General features: G+C 33.2%; 2 protein-coding genes across 5 annotated transcripts; both read left to right on the top strand.

Moving 5' to 3' along the window:
* Positions 1-495: 495 nt before the first annotated feature.
* Positions 496-14,400, top strand: LOC112743786 (protein LURP-one-related 10). 4 transcript variants are annotated; one of them, XR_011871166.1, is made up of 6 exons: positions 496-1,011; positions 1,146-1,379; positions 2,829-3,547; positions 4,047-4,100; positions 12,926-13,120; positions 14,206-14,400. XR_011871166.1 is itself a non-coding variant. In XM_025793121.3 (4 exons), the coding sequence occupies exons 1-4, from the start codon at positions 814-816 to the stop codon at positions 14,218-14,220; spliced, it is 642 nt and encodes a 213-aa protein (XP_025648906.1). In that variant the 5' UTR covers positions 496-813; the 3' UTR covers positions 14,221-14,400. The 4 variants fall into 4 exon arrangements, 3 of the variants coding, with proteins under 3 accessions (XP_025648906.1, XP_072070772.1, XP_025648905.1); XM_025793121.3 differs by lacking the exons at positions 2,829-3,547; positions 4,047-4,100; XM_072214671.1 differs by lacking the exons at positions 2,829-3,547; positions 4,047-4,100 and having other exon boundaries at positions 14,157-14,400.
* Positions 14,389-17,762, top strand: LOC112743787 (uncharacterized). The gene is made up of 2 exons (XM_025793123.3): positions 14,389-16,921; positions 17,017-17,762. The coding sequence occupies exons 1-2, from the start codon at positions 16,680-16,682 to the stop codon at positions 17,579-17,581; spliced, it is 807 nt and encodes a 268-aa protein (XP_025648908.1). The 5' UTR covers positions 14,389-16,679; the 3' UTR covers positions 17,582-17,762.
* The last annotated feature ends 1,815 nt before the right edge of the window (positions 17,763-19,577 follow it).

Here is a 19,577-nt window from a genome sequence, read left to right as displayed (position 1 = left end):
TTTATATGAATATAATAATCATATATAACCACAATAATAAGTAACAAAATATTTTATTTTATAAATTATATATAATAAAAAATATTTTTAAGAAAAAAAACGCTTTTTATTTTTGGTGCTATGATTCAAGTGGTGTTTTTTAATAATATGGATATTTAATGATTTTTTTGGTGTGGATACCACAAATTTGAGAGTCAAATTTATTGTTTTAATTTTTTTCTTTTAAAAAATATAAATTTAGAGTCAGATATGTGATTTATAATTTTTTTTCCACAAAATTTTTCTACCAATTTGTTTATCCTTTAAAAAAAAAATTCATCAGACACAAATTTAAAACTCAGATTTCTTTATTACTCCAAATTGAACCTTAAGTTTTGTTTCCAAAACAAAACTTAGCCTTCAATTTGTGAATTCCAATTAAAAAAATTTATCTCCATATTCATAAAAAATACATCATTTTTTTATAATTGAGTGTAATACATTCTAAATTTCCATAACTAAAAAAATTAGCCACACAATATACACAGCAAAACTATTAAACTACTCTCATATTTTATGGCCACTAAAGCTATCATTGACTCCATCAGTGTGTTACCATTGACTCTACCAATAAGTGTTCGTACGACGGGTAGGGTCTATTATACCCTAACTTCCATTCAGTTTCCTTGAATGTAACACTATTTTTGACTATTCTGTTTAACAAGTGATATTTAATGCGTGTTAGTAGAACTAACTGGTAAGAACATTGTACTCAAATCAAAAGGATTTTCGCAGTACTCATCATCACATTAATTCTTCCCTTTTGGTACAAAAATGGAAACTGGGATTATCTCAGTTATCAACACTAATTATTGCAAACCTCATCCTATTACTATAAAGATCGAAACTGACAAGGGGGTCGCATACATCAACAACGAAGTCATCTTTCGTATTAAGGAATCTTTCTCACTTAAGGGCCGTCGTGTCATATACGATGTTTCTGGAAACCATGTTTCGACTCTATCAAAAAAGGTTTCAAAATTTCTATACATCACGTAATCCTTTAATTCATCAGCTATATATATTTTCTATCTTTTAGAAATGTAATACTTACATTTTATTACTTCTAAAATAATATTTATTAGTTATTGAATATATTTGTGCAGATAATATCGATGCATGATCGATGGGAGGTTTTCAAAGGCCGTAGCATAGATTCCAGTGATTTGTTGTTTACAGTGAAGCGATCAACGTTTTTTATCCCAGAAAAGAAGAATATTGACTTCAATGTGTATCTGGCTAAAAATATCAAAGGTGTGTGGGACTTTAAGGTTTGCGCTGGTGCTGAGAAAAAGTCTTGTGATATTAGTGCTCATGGATCTTCTTCCCTTCTTGCCAAGGTTGGTGAATTCATTACCCAAAAATCGTTGAGAACTTATCAAAATATTTTTCTGGAAAATATCAATGAATAAAAAAATAACAGCCACGATTTTTTTATCAAAAATATTATTTATTCATTTCATTAATTGAAAAATGAATACATTGTGGTCCAAAATAGGACAAGTGGCGGATAAGAGGATGAGTTTCTTCCGTAATCCCAAAACATAGAACATAGGCTCAGTAATCACTATTTTAGTATTTTCATTTTATTTGGAGAAAGCATCAGGGCAGTTTTGTAATTTGTAGTTATTAATCAATTATTATTAATATTTTTATTGATGTAAAATTTTATTTATAATATGAGATTATTCGTTTTTTTCTTTTGCTATTTAAATATTGATCAAATTTTAATAAAAAAACTCACTCTAAATTTTTTCTTTTATTTATTCATACAACCTAATCACGGTAGCTATTATTTAACGTGGTTAGCAGAGAATTCGTCTCTCTCTCTCTATATATATATATATATAATTTTATATTTTAATAAAATCATTTATTATTATATTAATAAATATTTTATAATAAAATAATAAATTTTATTATAATAAAATAAATAATATAAAAAATTAATTTTTAATAATCAAGCATAGTCAATTATTTTTTAATGATAAAATTGTTTTTTAATTTTTTTAAAAAATTTATAATTTATAATTTATAATATAAAATAAAATTAATTTGAAAAAATTAATTAATACTAACTAAAAAATTATTCTCTATTCAAATTCAGTGACTAATTTTTTCTATTTATATATAAAGTTTTTTTAGTGAATATATATATATATATATATATATATATATATATAATTGTTGTTAATTCGGTGTTAGTTAAACTGATGTGATATAAATTTGTATCAAGAATAGAGAGAATTAGAAATAATCAGAGAGAATAGAAGAGAAATTCATAGAATTAGGACAAAAAAAAAAAGTAGAGTTTCTAATTATATCATACATATCTCACATTATTATATCATATTCCTATCTATAGTATAATTCTCAAATTAGATTATAGACCCAATACTAATCTTATTATTACCCTACCTTTCAAAACAACATTGTCTTCAAGGTTAGGAAAAATATAACTCCTAATTAAATATATAAAAATGTATTACAATTAATAATAAAAAAAATAATTAATTCTAAAATAATATTTTCTATTTTATTCTTATTCTACTGCAAAAAGAATAAAATAAAATAACCGCCAAGATCTCATTGAAAAACTTTTTGTTCAATCCAAAACCAACAAAATATAATTGCGTAGAAATCTAAAAATAGACCATAAGAACTGAAATTCTTATAATTGGACTTGAAGTCATTGTACCATTCATCACCTTCTGATTTTAGGCTTTAGAAGTTAAAATTTGGCCCAATGAAATACCAAAGCAAATTGCCCTAATTCCTTCTCCTTCCAGACTTTTCCTACATCTTCATTGACTCCCCTTCCTCCCATGGAAAAAAACCGCCGCTGCAGCTCCAACCAGCGTACCGCCAGCTGTCGCGAGCTCACATGGGGTAACCAGCGATCTGCGCCGCATTTGGTCCCCTCTGGCGCACTTGGCACTGCCTTACCCAGAGCTGCAGCCGCCGCCGCCACTGCGTCCAACCCGCAACCACCCCTCCATGGCGCACTTCGGTCGCCACTACTTCCGGCCATCCCTGCGCCTGAAACAACCCCATCACTTAGGTACTGCTTCTTCTCTGGTGCGATCCCATTCTCGCGCTCGCAAGGGAACACTGCCGCCATGAGTGGTGGTGGCGTCACCACGATTGGGCAGACGCGACGGCGATCTCTTCCACTCCGTCCCGACTCTCTGGAACCAGTCGCAAGGCCGCATCGTGAGAGACCGTTGACAAATCGCGCCCTGCATTCCTCGCATCTCCGTTGTAGAGGTACCGTGATGGTTGTTTAGATTGGTAACTTCGTCGTCATCCACCGTCGCTGCTCCGTCAACCCCGGCCTTCGTGAGTGTCCGCTCTCCCTTTGCAACGGCGCCGAGGCCTCGGAGTAAAAATGTAGCCTCGCCGGTGCTGGCTGTTGGTGCCAGGCCAACCGCTGCATCTGGAAACGCGTAAGGTGGCTTTGGTTGTGGTCGATTCACCCCCTCCACCTCTGTGTGATCTAGAATTAGAGGTATTTGAATTGAATTTGAAATTCTGCTTGATTTGAAATTACTGTTGATTCTTGTTCTTGTTCTGGTTGGAATTCAAATTTGAAATCTGATTGTTCTTCATTGGCCAAATCGGTTGCTTCTTCTTCTTTTTCTGCATCGATGATATTTGAATTAGGCAAGAATTTTGTTGTTGCTGAAATTGTGTTATTGCTTTGTAATTACAAATTGACAATGAGAACTGCTGAATTGTTGCTTGATTTAGATTTTCTGTTGATTTTGCTTGTTGTGGTTGAAATTTTGATTAATCTACAATATTTGTTGATTCTATTGGTTAAAAATTAAAATTGAAATCTGATTTTGCTGCCTCCTCTGTGTGTGCTGCATTGCTTTCGAACTCTGGAATTTTTATTCCTGCATTCTGGAAATCTGCATCTGGTTTGTCTAAAATTGTTAGATCTGGTGTGTCTATATAGCTGAATCTGGTTCTGGATAATCTGATTCTAGAGTCTGAAATTGCAGAACTAGAAGTGCTGAGATATTTGCCGCTGGATTTGTTGAATTCTTGTGGAGCAGGTGCAAATATATTATATATTTCTAATTATACCATCAAAATGTGTTACATGTCACTTTCTCATTGTAATTAGAATCAAATCTTTTCTTCCAAAATTAAGGAATTCTCCTCTCTTCCTTACTAATTTTACAACCAAAATGTGCCACATGTCAATCCCGCATTGTAATTAAAATTAAATCTTTTCTTCCAAAATTAAAGAATTATTCCCTCCTCTATACTAATTTTACAACCAAAATGTGCCACATGTCACTCCCTCATTGCATTTGAAATCAAATCTTTTCCTCCAAAATTAAAGAGTTCTCCCATTCTCCATCTTCCTTTCTCCATGTCTCTCGTTCATTCAACCACTTTATCTATTTTATATATCATTATTAATATCAATGACTAATTACTAATTTGACAATCAAAATGTATAACATCACATTCTTTAATTGCATTAAAATTAAAATTAAAATATTAAAATTAAAATATTAAAATTGAAATTAAAATATACCTATATTATGTATCATATATTACTATCTAATTTAATAATCAAATGTGTCACATGACACTTTCTTCTTAAAATTGAGCAAAAATATTTTTTTTTCCAAAATTAATAAACTCCCTTCCTAAATTCTCTCATCTACCTCCCTCTATTTTTCTATTTCTCTCTACCATTTTTACTCTATATATTATTTACATTTTATATTCGAAATTTGATAAATCAAAATATGTCATCCGGTATTTTTTTATTATAATTAAAATAAAAAAAATTTCTTCCAAAATTAACAAACTCTCACTCTCATTTTTCATCTTTACCTTTCTCTCTCTTTTCTCTCATTCTCTATTTTTTCACCTTTCTATTATATAGAAAACAAAATTGACAAAATAATATAATTCAAATAAAAAATATTATTATTATTATTATATACATATTTTTTTAATTTTTTATTTAGTTTTAAATTCTCAACACTTATCTTTTTAATCTATATTTTCATTTCTCTTCTTTCAAATATTTATTACATATAATTTAGAGAGAATACTAATATTATAATTAAAAGTTAGAATCAAGATCATATTGTTTTAAAAAAAATTAGTTTTGAGTTGAGTTTATAACTATCCATATAATTTTTTTATGCTAATATCTAATTATATTTATATATATATAGAGAGAGAGAAAATATTACTTTTAAATAATACAACAACAACAACAATAAAAGCCTTGTCCCACTAAGTGGGGTTGGCTACATGAATCAAACGACGCCATTGTGCTCTGTCATGTATCATGTCTACAGAGAGACCGTTTACATGTAGGTCTCGTTTGACCACCTCATGGATGGTCTTCTTAAGTCTTCCTCTGCCTTTCGCCCTTTGTTCCTCTGACTTATTATTACTTTTAAATAATAAGTATAAAAATTAATTATTTCTACTTGTGCAATAGACTTAATACCTAATTAAATGTAAAAGTATACATGTTAAATTGTTTCAAATTTTAGATAACAAGTATTGAAATTAATTATTAATAAAAAAAATAGACTTTTTCATATAAAAATAATAACAAAATTTTATTACTTGATTTTTTATCAATAGATACATTGGTCATCTTATTACTAAAAAATAGACTTAACACCTATGATTTTTTTTTTTGTAAAATTAGTTTGATTTTATAAATCTTTTGTGTCATGCATAATCTATACTGTCAGAACAAAGTGAACTGTAGTTTTAAAAAATGTATATTCCCGTAATGTTATTATGGGTAAAAATACTAGTGTGGTTCTAATTTGGCCTAAAATGTTGTACAAATTCTGGCACACGTTTCTTTAATTTCTTTAAGTATCTGATACAGAAAACCCAATGAATTGAAAAAAATGTAGTGTGGTATTAGTATATGGTATGTGTATCAGTAAGCCATTCACAATATAGAAGTATGAGTATGAAGAAATTCAGAAATAACTAGTACAGAATGAATAATGGGGCACAAGCAGAAACGAGATGGTGCAAAGCCTTAAGCCTTAGGAAGCAGCCATTATCCAGTAACCTGAGACAAGAATAACATGTGTGCGGAGAATTTGAGAAGAAATAACAAAGGGGAAGAATGGGAGAAAGAGAATATATAGTTCCCAAGAAGGGAGATTTCATACCACAATTCACTAATGATCACAATCCTCCAACGACTTGCTATTTGTTTTCTCCCTGGTGCTCTTTCTGCTGCCCGAAATAGGTGGACCAGCTGCCACCTGTCCATGGTTTGTTACAACCCTTCCTTCCAACACTACCTGACTTTTGTTTATGTACTCATCGCTTTTGTTTATGTACTCCTCGTTTGCTATATTCGTATCATTACCCTCTCCATCAACAACAATCTTGTCCTCAAGGTTGAATTCAAGAAACAACTTGTGAAAGTGATGAACATTTTCCTATGTTGTCTATGTCAAGCTGCCCTGTCCCCACTGCACCTGACATTGTGGCACTAGTCTGTCACCCCACATAATAGAATGTGTAGAAAGTATAATAGAAGGCTCTAACACTGGCTCCACATTAGTAGTAGTCAATGGAAGAGGAAAGTACTGGGAAGTACCCTCTCCCCGAAGTCGTTTGAGAGCTAAAACATGGAAGACATTATGGATACGCGCTTTCGGAGGTAACTCCACCCTATAGGCCACGTCACTGAGTTTCTTACTGATTGGAAAAGGACCAAAATAACGCAACCCCAGCTTCTGATGCTTATGTAGTCCCACGGAGTGCTGGCGATACGGCTGTAACTTCACTAGCACCAAATCGCCCTCTTGAAATTCAATTTGCCGGCGATGTTTATCAGTAACATGTTTCATATACTGCTGGGAGCATTCCAAAGTAAACTTTAGCTGATCGAGTAAGTGATCATGGTCCTGAAGCCACTCTTGCAAAGAAGAATTATCAGTACTAGAGAATTCATAACGAGCCAAAGTAGGAGGGTCTCTGCCATAAAGAGCTTTGAAGGGAGTCATCTTGATACTGCTATGCCACGAGGAATTATGCCAAAACTCATCCCACGGCAAAAACTCCAGCCAGCGCTTAGTGTTCTCGAAACAAAAACAACGTAAATACATCTCCAAGGTTCGATTACAAACTTCACTCTGGCCATCGGTTTGGGGATGATAAGCTGACCACAATGCTAATTTAGTACCTTGGATGCGAAAGAGGTGCTGCCAAAATTTGCTGATAAATACCGGATCCCTATCCGATACAATAGATTTTGGGAAACCATACAACTTAACTACATTGTTGATAAAAGTTTCTGCAATTGTCCTGTTATTAAAATCTTGTTTCAAGGGAAGAAAATGGGCGTACTTAGTCAAATGGTCGACAACCACCATGATAACTGAATAGCAGGATGAAACTAGCAGAGACACAATGAAATCCATTGCAATATCTTTCCATACCTGTGAAGGGATGGGTAATGGCTTGAGCAAACCAGCTGGTGCCTTGTTTTCTACCTTGACTTGTTGACAAATGTAGCAAGATAAGACATATTGCCTGATATCCTTTTGCATATGAGGCCAATAGAAAATAGAACAATTGTGTTCCACAGTCTTAGCGATTCCCGCATGACTACCAATCACACTATAGTGGTATTCATGGAGGATTTGCCTAATTAAACTACTTTTGGAAGGTACCACTAATCGGTTCTTCCACAACAAGAGGCCATTTTGACAAGAGTAATTCAAATCCTCAACCAAATTGGAGTTGCACTTTGCCAATAATACTCGGAGATCCTTATCCGCCACCAATTCTGCACGAAGTTAGTCTAGCCACTCTGCTCTTGGCGCAGACCAAGCTCTAAGAAGCTGCGAGAGAGTGCATCCACTGCAACATTTTCAGCCCCAACCTTGTAATGGATTTTGAAATCAAAACCGAGCAATTTATGAAGCCATTTATGTTGCTCTGGTGTATGAAGATCTTGTTCTAATAGCGCCTTCAAGCTTTGGTGATCAGTGCACAAAATAAATCTTTTGCCAAACAAGCAATGGCGAAACGCCTCAGTGATGGCGTAAAACTCTCTGATGTAAGCAGATTGCTTCTGCAAAGTAGGAGGTAGTTTCTTGGAAAAATAAGCATTGGGATGTTTTTGTTGAATCAAAGCAGCCCCAACACCAATACCTGAAGCTTCTGTCTCCACTTTAAAAGGAATATTAAAATTGGGCAGTGCTAAGACTGGTTTGGTGCATATAGCATGCTACAGCTGTCGAAAGGCTTGAGTAGCTTGCTCTGACCAATTAAACGAGTCTTTCTTAAGTAAATCAGTGAGAGGAGCTGCTAATGAGGCATACCCTTTAATAAATCGTCGATAATAACGAGTAAGGCCTAAAAACCCTCGAAGCTACTTTACACTTGTAGGTTGAGGCCATTCTAGAATTGCCTGAACCTTAGCCGTTTCCATGTGAACACCACCGCCCCTGATTGTATGTCCCAAATAGTCGACTTCTGGGGAGCCAAAAAGGCATTTGGAGAGTTTAGCAAATAGCGACTCGTGCTGCAGCAGTTTTAAGACTAGTTCCAAATGCTCTAAATGTAAGTCGAAGCCACTACTATAGACTAGTATATCATAAAAAAAAAAAAACTAGCACAAATTTGAGCAAGTAAGGCTTGAATATATCATTCATAAGGCTCTGAAAAGTAGCAGGGGCATTGGTGAGGCAGAAGGGCATCACTAACCATTCATACAGCCCTTGATACATGCGAAATGCTGTCCTAAAGCAATCCTCAGGTTTGACTAAGATTTGGTGGTAACCCGAGCGAAGATCCAGTTTCGAAAAAATAGTAGCCCCAAATAGTTCATCTAACAACTCATCCACGGTAGGAATAGGAAAGCAATCTTTGACTGTGATTGCATTTAGTACCCGATAATCAGTGCAAAAAGCCAAGTGCCATCCTTTTTCTTGACCAAAAGAATGGGAGAGGAACAAAGGCTTTTGCTGGGTTGAATCATCCCCTCTTGCATCATCTCAGACACCATTGTTTCAATTTGTGCTTTCAAGTTGTGAGGGTAACGATAAGGACGGAATTTAGCTGGTGCAGCCCCATCAATTAAATGGATGCCATGATCTTGGGAACATTGGGGAGGAAGACCCGAAGGCTGCTCAAAAACAACAGCATATTGCTGCATCAAATTAACCAAGGCAGAGTGAAGATATTCTGGTAACTGCAAGGGTGGCTTGACAATCCCATCCAAATGCTGAAGTTCAAGAGTAAACACTGCAGCTACTGCATCGGTGCTTACCAACCTTCGTATATGATGAAATTGAGCCTGAGATGAAGGTGGACTCTTATAACCCTGCACATTAACAAATTCCCCTTTATGCCAAAAGCGAAGAAATGAAGAATTATAGTCTCAATATGAGCCTTCAATGTTTGTAACCAAGTTGAACCAATCACCAACTCTCCCCCAGCCACATGGGGCACGTAAACCTCTGGAATGCTAACAAGGCAACCTGATAGATTAACATCCAAACTAGCAATGCGACCCTCTACCGGCAAGACTTCAAAACTGCCCACTATCACCTTAAATCCGGATGCGGGTTCAATAGGTAGATTAAAAATTTTGGCTATGCGAGGTTGAATAAAACTATCCGAACTGCCACCATCAATTAAGGCTTGGACCTCTAGCCCATTGATGATGGCGTTAACATGGATCGAAGCAGGACCACTTGTACCATGCATAGCATTATAAGATAAATGATGATCAACTACCTGAGACTCCAAGGCCTCTAAACTGGGCTCAAATTCCAATGACTCCTGCATCCCTGTGTCCCTTCCATCTGGATCATCTAACACTAGTTGCAGCTGCATATACTGGCAATTCGGGCAACGGTGAGCAGTTGAAAATTTCTCATCGCACCAGTAACATAATCTCTTTTCCCGTTTGCTCTGAATCTCTGCTAGGGACAGTTTCTGCACCGAGCTTTTCATTGGTGGTAAAGCAGGACGCTGGAATGGAGTCGGAAGCAACGGCGGCAGAGTATTCTACTGAATGGGCCTATTACTCAAAATTGCAGCTACAGGAGTCGGCTGAGGACGGGGAGAGGTCGGACCATTAGTGCTTCTTGATACTGAAGAAAACTTGTCCTCGTAAAGTCTAGCTAATGTGACCGTACGCATCAGGGAGGGAGGGCACTGTGCCTTCACCTCTCGTCTAATATCAGATTTTAACCCACTAATAAAACAATCCTTCAATGCATCTGGTGGATCAATCTGTGTGCGATTAGCTAAAGCAACAAATTCAGAGTAATAATCACTCACAGTACCCAATTGTTGCAATTTGAATAATAATTTCCGTTGCAATTCATACAGAGAAGGCCCGAATTCGATTTCAATGGCACGCTTCAACTGATTACATGAACGAAATTGAGCATAGCGTTGTGACATTCGGAACCAAGGAATCGTGGCACCGGTCATGTGAATAACCACGATGCTTATTTGCTCTTCGTCAGGCACACGGAAGTAGTCAAAATACTGATCCAGAGAAAAGATCCAACCTAACGAATCAGAACCGTTAAATTTGGGCAGATCGAAACCCACTCGACGCAATTACATAAAAGGACGTTGGTGGAATTCTGACCCTGAGCTCGAACCATGGGAGAGCTCATGCAACTCAGATCTGTGATGAGGCTAAGCATGGAGAAGCTGAGTAATAGACTGTTGTAGCGTGTTAATTTTCAGATTCGTCGCTTCTGACGATCACGCATGCTCAGCACGAGTCTCCTCCGAAATGGATTCAAACATCTGAAAGAGTTTCTTGATGTCAGCTTCCATGCCTTTCATGCAGGTATTGTCAGTTATAGTCATGGGATGAAAGCACCAAATGGTACAGAGAAGCCAATGAATTGAAGAAACTGTAGTGTGGTATTAGTATAAGGTATGTGTATCAATAAGTCATTCACAATATAGAAGTGTGAGTATGAAGGAATTAAGAAATAACTAGTACAGAATGAATAATGGGGCACAAGCAGAAACGAGATAGTGCAAGGCCCTAAGCCTTAAGAAGCAGCCATCATCCAGTAACCTGAGACAAGAATAAAAGGTGTGCTGAGAATTTGAGAAGAAATAGCAAAAGAGAAGAATGGGGAAAAGAGAATAGTTCCTTGGAAGGGAGATTTCATACCACAATTCACTAATGATCATAATCCTCCAACCACTTGCTATTTGTTTTCTTCCTGGTGCTCTTCCTAGTGCCCGAAATAGGTGGACCAGCTGCCACCTGTCTATGGTTTGTTCCATAGTTGTAAAAACCGGACCGGACCGGCCGGTTCGACCGGAAAATCGGTGAACTGGACCTTGTACCGGTCCGGTTCGGTATATTGACCGCTTAAGAAAATGAACCGGTCAAAACCGGTACGAACTGCTCAAACCGGTTCAAACTGGTCAAAACCGATACGGACCAGAACCGAACCGGTCAACCTGCGTACCGCTGACGTCACGCTGACATCAGCATGCGGGTTTGAAATTTGAAAAAATGCAATGCAGGGAGTAGGAGTCAAACTTGGATCTCCTGAATTGCAGACCAAGTTGGCAACCACTGCACTAATCCATTTCTTTATTATTGTTAATGCTTTTTATAATATATATTTCAATTCTTTATAACTAATACATATATATACATATACATGGAAATATTTATCTCAATATTTTTTAAATTAATTATTTTTTAATTGAAGTACAAATTAATTAATTTTAAAATAAAAAATAATAATGAATATAAAAATAAAATAAAATTACTTATTCTGAGAAAAAAAATAATTTATATGATTATTTAATTATACAAAAATATTTAGATCTTGAAATTATTCTTCGAATATAATTCATAGATTGTTATTCTTATTGTATCTAATTAAGATATTATATAGTAGTATGAACTAATTATATGTCTATTTTTGTATTAGTTATTTATAGAATTCGACTTAATTGTTCTTAGAATGTTAGTAAAAATATATATTTTTCAAAATTTAATTTTAGGTTTTTGACTATTTTTATTTTTTATTTGCATAGTATCGAGTCAACCGGTTCAACCAGTGACTCACCGGTTGAACCAATGACCCAGTGACCCAGTGACTTGACCGGTTCGATTACCGGTTCGGTTCTGACAACTATGGTTTGTTCCTTCCAACACTGTCTGGCTTTTGTTTATGTACTCCTCGCTTTTGTTTATGTACTCCTCATTTGCTATATTCGTATCAGTATCTTATGCTGATCTTGATAAGTTGAATTCAAGCGTTTTAAGTTATGTTGAATCGGATTCCAAATTGAATCCAGTGAATCACCATGAATATGTGGCATGGTGTTTAATGAAAGCACCATTTGATACGAATTTGTATCAAGAATAAAGAGAATTAGAGATAATCAGAGAAAATAGAAGAGAAATTCCTAGAATTAAAGTAAAAAAGGGAAAGTAAAATTTTCAATTATATCATGCATATCTTACATTATTACATCATATTCTTATTTATAGTATAATTCTTTAATTGAGTTATAAGTCCAATACTAATCCTATGATAATGATAAACTTAATTCACCTATATAAAATTAGAAGTCAAATTAATAATTCTCATCAACAAAGAGAACCACTAATTTTAACATCCATTGCATGAATAATTTTCTTAAAAAATTAAATGAATATATATAAAAAAAAGAGTTTGAGAATCAGTAATTTTAATTTATTATTTAACAGTTTAATATCTTTACTCCAACAGTTTAATATTATATTTTTAATTAATTTTTGTAAACATTATTAATTAGTTCTTAACTAACAATAATAAATTATACTAATGATGTGGCATTACTCTAAAATATGAGTTTATGTATATGTGTGTAGATGACGAATAAAGAGGGCTGCTTCGAGGTAGAGGTTCAACCAAACGTGGACTATGGCTTCGTAGTAGCACTTCTTACCATTGTTGATGAGATCAAATACATTGAGAAGAAGTCTACTAAGAAAGATGAAGTCAAGGGTGCGGATACAATCGCAGGAGCAGCTAGAATCGCAGGAGCAGCTCTAAAGCTTGGTGTGGTAAGTTTTTATTTTTCGACACTAATTTATGAAAATTGTCTTTTAAAGTTTAGTTTTTAAAAGCTGCACGTGCATTTGATAAAATCAATCTAAAAATTATTTTTAAAAATAAAAATAACCATAATAAACATGTATAATAAAAAATAATTATTTTTTTAAATTTTAAAATTTTATATATAATATAAATATTAAATTTTTATTTTATCATAATGGCATTACGAGAATACTAAATCAACTAAAACTAAATAAGTAATCTCAAAATTTAAAGAATGATAATAGACATAAATATAATAAAAATTATTTTTTAATTTTAAACTTAAAATCTTTATATAAATATCATAAATATCATCGCTAGAAATATTAAACCACCTAAATCTTTATATAGCCCAATTCTTTTCATTAATTAAATTTGATGCTATATTATTTCAAACTATTTCTATAGTTTTAAGAAACTCATCACCATCTTTTTAAAAATTATCTTCAACTTCACTTTGATCGGTATCTTCATCTTCTTCAAAGACAACGTATATCTATTTGGTCATATTTCTTAACCTTAGAATCACTTGTAAAATAATGTCTAATATAGTTATGCAGCAGCGTTATTGTTGCGATAACAATTTGAACTTGTTTTTTATAGTTAAAATTAAATATATCTCATAAAATCTTCTAATTTTTTTTTAAACTTTAAATGTACGTTCTATTAAACTTCTAAATGAAGAATAAACATAATTATATATTCTGTAGTATACTAAAAGGTCCATTAATACGATAAAATTTCGGCAGATGATATATCTCTTTTTTATATAATCTTAGATAATCTATCCTTTTTGGATAGCCTGCATACCAAATAAAAAAGAACAAATTGTACTTTATATAATAACTACTCTAGATGATGACAAATGGAGAAGTAATAATGCCATACATATATGAACACTTAGAGATGCCAACAAAAAATATATTGTGCAGATAATATTGAAATTGAACTATTTCTTTAATTTTCTCCTTATTAGTAATAATTTAATTATTTTGATGTAAGTCTTATGGTGAGTGAGGATGATGATGGAGGTTTAATCTGGATTCTGCAGAGTTTGAGCTCGTGATTGGTGAGCCTCTCCTGTTCCAGGGTTTGTGTTCTTCGAGTTAGGTGGTGCAGGTTTTGTGTTTTCTATATATTTTTAGATGTTTGTGTGCATGTATGTGTGTTTCTTTTACTAGATGTTTGTATTTGATAATACATAAAATTATATTTTTATTTTTAGTATTTTTAACTATTTTTAAAATTTTGTGAATAATAATTCAATCGCGAAATTTTTAAACTAACAAATATTAAAAATAAAAATATTTTTATATAAGGATGAAACAAGTACAGTATTAATGGTTCTCCGATTATTCGTTATTGGATATGGTTGTATTATATAATAGTCTTCAATAATGATGTTTGAATTATATGGTCAATCTTACTTAATCGGATAAAACTTGATTGTTGTTGCATGATGTTAATCTCTCCTAAGCACTTCCCCCAGTTCATGTTCCTCGGAACCAAAAAAGAAAAAATATTTATTCATTTTAGTCCTTAAAAAATTTTAAATCAGATACTTTAGTTTTTAATTAAAATTAATTATTCGATTGATCTTTAACAATTAACTCTGTTAGTCACTTAGATCCATGGCTCCATCAATTCTAACAAAAAATAAAATGGTCCCTGACAACTCTAACACGGGACAAATTATCCCTAACAACTATAACAGATAGGAGTGTTTAAAACCGATCTAAATAAAATAAAATCGACCAACTGAGCCGAAAAAACCAAAAACCAAAAAAATCAAAAAAATGATATTTTATAATTTTTGTGCTGTTCGGTTCGATTTTCAATTCTAATTCAAAAAATCCTAACCGAACCGAATCGGTTTATTAAAAAACCCTAAATAAAAGTATAAAACCAAACCCTCCCCTTTTCCACACACAGCCGCCACACTTGGGATTAGGAACCCAAACATACCTAACTCATTAACTCAATCCATTGTCCACTCTCCACTCTCCATTCCACAGCGTCGAAAACTCTTCCTCCCACCCTCCACAACGCCGTCGTCCTCTCAGCCCTAACGTCGCCGGATAGCACACTCGTGCCGGCCCTTCCTTGTCGCTCTTCCCTTTTCTCGACGCGCGCGGCCCTTTCTCTCCTTCCCTTCCTCGTCGGGCTTCCCTCTCCTCTGTGTTGCCCTTCCTTCACGAACAGCAGCCGCTTCTCCTGCATTCTGTCGTCCTCGAGAATGGATTGTAGCGTCTTTTCTGCAGTTTTGCTGGCGCTTCGCATCTGTGATTCATAGTTCTAAATTTTTTTATCTGACTATTCATTATTAGTTTTGTTTTTTGGTTTTGATATGATATTTGTTTATGTTCTGATTTGTTATTTTAATTTTTGGTTATGATTATTTGTTCTTGATAATGAGTTTTTGTTTAGGGTCTGGATCTTATTATTTCTTGATTTTAATTGTATGTTCTATTCTGAGTTTTTATTATAACTTTTTTATGATTATTTGTTTTGGATTTTTATTTTTGATTTAGGATTTTGATTCTGTTATGATTTTTTTTCTTCACATCATTTTATTGTTAATGGAGAAAGTGAAAAGAAGGATAATTTTCAACAGGGATTTCTGTATTTTGTTTTTAGGGAAATTTATTATAAAGGACCGTTACGAAGATTTAATTATTAAAAAAACTTTTAATATTAAAATTATATAGAAAGACTTATTTTATAATATTTAAAAAAAAAGACCAAATCTTTTTCGTGAAGAGACAAATATATTCTTAGATTATTTTCTTATTTATTTCTTTTCTTTATACATATTTTTTTTTCTAATTATCTATGATACTCAAATTCTTATTCTTTATCTATAACTCATAGAGACATTTGTTGCTACCAATCACAAAACATAAGACTTGGAGTACCTATGAGTATACTAATATTTTACTATTATCATATATAGAGTAGTCAATAATGAGCATCAAACAAATTATTCAAAACTTATGGAATTTGTCTAAAAAAATCTTTCTTCAATTATTCAAGGCTTAGTCCTTGAATCAAATGCAATAATCGGAGTTGATCTAATTGGTCTCTAGCGTGAAATATTTGTATACCTTTGTGATAGATATCGGCTCCTCCCAGGTAAGATGATTTTCCAATGCTGCATTTGGTATACCTTTGCAGAAACATTGCTATTGAGTAATATGTTTCTTTCAAACTCGTTTTTATATCTTAATGTCTCTTCCCTCTATTACCCCTCAGGACTTGCTTGCTTTCGAGGAATCTATAACATCTTACTATTTTGTTTTTTAGAGTAGTCAACAATTAGTAGTAAATATTAGTATTTCTTTTTTCTTGTAATCCATATTCTCATTATTGGTTATTTATTGTTTTATATTTTTGTATAGACATGGAATTTACTGTTCGTCGACAAATTTTTTGTTATTTTCACGTTGGAGGTAATATTGAAGTTGTACCAAATCAGAAAATTATTTATCATGGAGAAAAAATCATAGGAGAGCTAATTGAAGAAGGATGTACGATACAAATTTAATGCATAAGATATGGCTTCGAACCAAGGAAAATATGCAGAATAAACGCATTACCTACACAGTCAAGTTTAACCAATCTCAACTTATAGATCTCATTGATACTGATAGTGTTAACCAATTGATCACATTCAATGATGATACAACTCATGTATACATCATGGAGGTAGAAAAGACTAACCATGATAGTACACCTCATGAGGACAATGATGACAACGTTCATGACAGGTATGTATTCCAACTGTGTTATCTTTTTATAAATTTTTTTTATATTAGTGATTAGTGAATTGTTATGAAAGTAATTTAATTTTTTTTATGATTAGTACACTATCAAGTAATTCAACTCAAGGAGTCGACGTCGTTACTAATATTTATGGTCAAAATCCATTGACACCAATTCTATGTACAACGCAACTTGTCCCTACTACGCAACTTAAAGTAGTGAGATATAGAGATCATAATGTTATGGTTAGAGGGTCAAATGTTGATGTATGTGTGAATCTACTACACAAAGAATGTACATGTCTTGAATGGCAAATGACTGGAATTCCATGTCCAGATGCCTGTGCTGCAATTAAATTATTACATGGCAACATCTACACCTATGTAGAGGAGTGCTATCTAAAAAGTTCACAAGAAAAGATTTATGAGATCAGTATGATCCCAATTGAAACTCATGACATGTCTGATCTCAACAACCTGACCCTAACAGACTGGGAGAATAATATTTTTCTTATGCCACCTACAACAACTCGTCCTCCAGGAAGGCCGTACAAGAAGCGCCGAGAGTCACAATTTCAAGATATGCGTGTTTACAAATGTAGCCGATGTGATCAGAGTGGTCATAATCGTTCTAAATGTAGAAATCTTAATCCAGAAAGAATATGAATGTTTTTAGATAGTTCTAACTTTATAGATTGTCACATTTACAATTACAATATTGGTTTTTCTTAATTTATGCATATTAGGTGATTCTACTGAGTTTCTTAATTGTATTTGTGAAAGTTTGCACTTAAACTTTATAGTTTTACTTTGATTTTTAATTAAATTTGCGTAATCTTACACTTGAGTTTTGTAGTTTTACGTTGATTTTAATAGCGTTTGTGAAAATATACACTTAAATTATGCAACAGGTTTGGCTTTAGTTCTATTGTGCAATTCTACAATTAAATGACAAAATTCTATAATTCTGCATTAAAGTTGCTGCACTTAGTAAATAAAAATCTACAATTTAATTTTTTCTATGATTTTGCACTAATGTTCTGTAATTTTCTGCACAAACTCTGCAATTTTACACTAAAATTGTGTAACTCTACTCATAGTTAAACAAAAGAATCTTAGAAAAAGAAACACTTTCTATAAAATTTTCAATTGATATTTTCATTACAAGTCAAAGATCCAATGAATAATTTTGCTTCCATACCAGTCTTCCAATAAAATTAGATCACTCTAATGTTTTCATACCACTATTCCTTATGCTTCATTGATAGCCTTGATAGTTGCTAGTTACTAATAATCATGGACAATGATCATCACACTCATAAAAAAAGAAATTCATATTTCAAATCAATTCAGGTTCATAGACTCAATGAGGCTGTAGAGAAACATTTCAGCTTCTCTTTCAATTTGTTTTCAAACAAGAGATAGAATTCATGTTTGAAAGTAACCTGATTCTCCCTACAGCCATGTGTACTCAATGATGTTTCAATGTAGATAATACATTTCACTCTAATCAACTCTCTGAATTCTCAGATAGTCTCGAAGCTGAATCTCGAAGTCGGAACAGAACAGCCACTAACCATAACATAGAAGCCTACTTTGCACCTAAAAGTGACTTAATGATAGTATCACTCATACCATCAAGATAAGGGAACAAGTGACCAGATCCTTTGAGTTCATGATACTGAATCCAGGGAAGATTTTCGGCGATGTATCGTTGCACTATAACAGGCACCATCAAATCTTTCTCTCTATGCCAAAGAAGATGGACAAAAGCTTCATTATTTGGAAACATGTTTTCAAGATCCAAAGGACTAAATCCCATTTACCGAATCCAATATTTAAGTCACAGTGGAGAGTCTCGTATTCTCCTTGCTATCTTGCCTGAGCCTATAGAAACAAAGTACAAAGTGAAATCAAGAACTTTGGTTAATTCTCTAGCAAAACAATCACCATAAACTTTTATTATTATAACCAATATAAATTATTTTAGGTCACTAAATTGTAGCCACCTAAAGGCTAGTAGTGATACTTACTACATGACCCTTTTTATTAGACCAAATTGTTGAAGTAAGCTCTTTATATTTGAAATCCTGCATTTTTTTGTGTAAACATAATTAAGAGTCATGACATATAATTAGGTTCTTCTAATTAGAAAAATAGAAAGAAATGCTACAATCATAAGCAACGCCAAAGCATTGTGTTTAAAGTCCATGAAAAATTTTAGAACACAAGTTTAGAAACAAAAACTGATCCATCTTTATTTTCAGCCTCATACCAAACACACTTTGAACATAAACCCTTCAAATTCAGATTCATTCATTCATTAATGTATTTTTCAATATAGACAACAAGTGTTATTAGAGTTCTTACTGGGGCCAAAGATAACGCTCTTAACATCAATAATGCACTACTATATTCATTAAAAAAACTGTAACTTAGATTCTGTTTAATGCATATGCCCTTATGACTTGAAAGAAACAAAATTGGAAATCACGTAATCAGTAAAACGAAACAGTGACTAATAGCGTCATCAGGTTTGAATTAAGGCATTTTCATATCACATTAAAATCTTACTCATGAATTGAAAATGTTCAAACTTCATCATGTATTGCAGTTTTCACCTTAAAAGCTATACAATTTCTAATTTCAGGGATACTAATAT

Source organism: Arachis hypogaea, chromosome 14 (genome assembly GCF_003086295.3).
Source record: "Arachis hypogaea cultivar Tifrunner chromosome 14, arahy.Tifrunner.gnm2.J5K5, whole genome shotgun sequence".
NCBI lineage: Eukaryota > Viridiplantae > Streptophyta > Magnoliopsida > Fabales > Fabaceae > Arachis > Arachis hypogaea.
The sequence above is the reverse complement of the archived record's forward strand: the minus strand, read 5'-3'. Positions and strand labels throughout refer to the sequence as shown.

What these genes read in the sequence shown, in the direction of transcription:
- LOC112743787 (XM_025793123.3), top strand. Translation starts at nt 16,680, where the DNA reads ATGTACGATACAAATTTAATGCATAAGATATGGCTTCGAACCAAGGAA. An exon ending in GATGACAACGTTCATGACAG is followed by an intron (nt 16,922 to 17,016) that starts GTATGTATTCCA and finishes TTTTATGATTAG; the next exon opens with TACACTATCAAGTAATTCAA.
- LOC112743786 (XM_025793120.3), top strand. Translation starts at nt 814, where the DNA reads ATGGAAACTGGGATTATCTCAGTTATCAACACTAATTATTGCAAACCT. An exon ending in TTTCGACTCTATCAAAAAAG is followed by an intron (nt 1,012 to 1,145) that starts GTTTCAAAATTT and finishes ATATTTGTGCAG; the next exon opens with ATAATATCGATGCATGATCG. An exon ending in CTTCTTCCCTTCTTGCCAAG is followed by an intron (nt 1,380 to 2,828) that starts GTTGGTGAATTC and finishes TTCTCCTTCCAG; the next exon opens with ACTTTTCCTACATCTTCATT.